The sequence below is a fragment of the Otolemur garnettii genome, unplaced genomic scaffold (assembly GCF_000181295.1).
Source record: "Otolemur garnettii isolate 467f Iridium unplaced genomic scaffold, OtoGar3 scaffold00008, whole genome shotgun sequence".
NCBI lineage: Eukaryota > Metazoa > Chordata > Mammalia > Primates > Galagidae > Otolemur > Otolemur garnettii.
The window spans coordinates 37753230-37755527 of record NW_003852403.1 but is presented as its reverse complement, the minus strand read 5'-3'; the positions used below and the strand labels follow the sequence as shown (position 1 = coordinate 37755527).

Genomic DNA, 2298 nt, shown 5'->3' with positions numbered 1-2298 from the left:
GTCACAGCTCACAGTAAGCAACCTCCAATTCCTGGGCTTAGGCGATTCTCTTGCCTCAGCCTCCCAAGTAGCTTGGACTACAGGCATCTGCCACAACGCCTGGCTATTTTTTGTTGCAGTTTGGCTGGGGCCGGGTTTGAACCTGCCACCCTCGGTATATGGGGCTGGTGCCCTACCTACTGAACCACATACACCACTCCCAGCTATTTTCTTTTTATTGCAGTTGTCGTCGTTTGCCAGGCTCAGGCTGGGTTCAGACCTGCTAGCCCTGGTGTATATGGCTGGTACCCTAGCCGCTGAGCTACAGGCGCTGAGCTGAGAAAAACTCTTTTCAATTCAGTTTGGAATGAGAGGGAAGAGGGGGGTGGGATAAGGGAGGGGGATTTGTAGTACTCCCACTGAATAAGCACAGTGTAGGAGTATATGGCACACCTTTTGGGTACAGGACATAGCTACAAGAAGGACTCTCCCTAACAAATTCAAGTATTATGATTTGGTCATTTGTACCCTCACATTAACCTAAAACAAAACAATTTAGGGCCAACTTACTGCAAAGTAAAAAAGAAAAAGTTGATTTGTTTATTCTAAGGTACCTGAGTTTTAGTGAAATTGTACTTCAGACTGTAAATTTAGGATTTACCTGAGAACTCTCACCTGCCTGCCTTTTCCTTTTTGTGTGTGGGAGTGTGTGTTATATATTTTTTTGTTATATGTGTGTATATATATATTTATATATATTTTTTTATTTTTAGCATTTTCACTAATTAGCATTTTTGGGATAGATTAAGTTCTGAGTTGACATGTTCAATATTTTTATTCTGTTACGTAGAACTTATTTTATAATCCTTTTTCTTAATGGCTATGGTAGTTTTTTCTGATACTGTGGAATTTACATTTCCTATCTAAGTTTCAGAAGTATTTTTAAAAAGCTGTTTTGTTTTATTTTTAAATAATAGTTTTCAGTTGTTAATTCTGTTTTACACCTTTAGGTTTGCACAGTTTTTCCTGTGCCCCTTGTTTGATCCGAGTTGCAAAGACAGAGAGGTGAATGCAGTTGATTCAGAACATGAGAAGAATGTGATGAATGATGCCTGGAGACTCTTTCAGTTGGAAAAGGCTACAGGGAATCCCAAGCACCCCTTCAGTAAATTTGGGACAGGTTTGTCAACAGCTCCTTTCATGAATTAGTTCTCTTTGACCTCATTTAAACCCATGTCCTCTTTGCATAGTATTGTATTTTATAGTTAAGGAAAAAAGATTTCAGAATTCTCCATTCCTACTTAAATCTCACACTAATAGGGGTCTAAATTTTAAAGAGCAGAGCAGTTAGTTGTGAATAAACAGCATTTTAAAGGGAGCCTTTTATTCCGAAGTCTGCTTTCTAACTGGAAGTCCTTTTTTAAAGGCTCTCAGGCTTTTCGAATCCTACCCTTTTTGTCTCCACCACTGTTCTTCCAGATGCATAGCTTGGGCCGTGGGAATAGCTCTGTGGGAGACAGAACACTGTAGAAGACACAGGTCTTTGCTCTCGAAGTTCTGTGGTCCCCTGAAGATGAGAGGTAAAAGTGACAGAGAGTAAAATAAAAGTGCAAATTCTTGATTTTGTAATTGTATCCTTTATTCAATTTTTCATTTAAAAAGTACTTGCTTAATAAACATTTAAACAGTACAAAAGCATTTAAAGTTAAAAATAAAACTAAAAACATGAAGTGTCTGTCTTCCTCATCCACTCCTGCTAGTCCCACTCATCAGAGGTAATCACTGTAAGCCAGTTACTCTGATTTTAAAATACTGCTATAGGTATTATAGAATTACATAAGAATAATGATAATAGATTGTTCAGTGTGCTTATAAATTTATGCTTTTTTCATTTTTGAGGCAGAGTCTTACTTTGTCACTCACAGTAGAGAGCCATGGTGTCATAGCTCATAGCAACCTCAAACTCTTGGGCTTAATAGATTCTCTTGCCTCAGCCTCCCAAGTAGCAGGGACTACAGGCGCCTGCCACAATGCCTGGCTATTTTTAGAGATGAGGTCTTGCTCTGGTTCAGGCTGGTCTTGAACCTGTGAGCTCAGGCAGTCCACCCGGCTTGGCCTCTCAGAGTGCGAGGATTACAGGCGTGGCCCACCTAGCCTGGCCTGCTTTTTTATTTTTTTAATTTTAAATAAACTGGGTCTTGCCCAGGCTGGAGTAGAGTGACATGATTATAGCTCATTGCAGCCTTAAAATCCATCCTCTTGGCTCGGCGCCTATAGCTCAACCGGCTAAGGCGCCAGCCACGTACACCTAAGGTGGCA

At 40.3% G+C, this 2298-nt stretch overlaps 1 protein-coding gene across 2 annotated transcripts in view; it reads left to right on the top strand.

Annotated features, from left to right (window-relative positions):
• Window positions 1–2298, top strand: part of IDE (insulin degrading enzyme) — a 113180-nt gene that overhangs the window by 38410 nt on the left and 72472 nt on the right. For both annotated transcript variants that reach the window (XM_023509573.1, XM_003783702.3), the window contains exon 4: window positions 990–1159. In XM_023509573.1, coding sequence (XP_023365341.1) covers window positions 990–1159 — 170 coding nt within the window. The remainder of the gene's footprint in view (window positions 1–989; window positions 1160–2298) is intronic.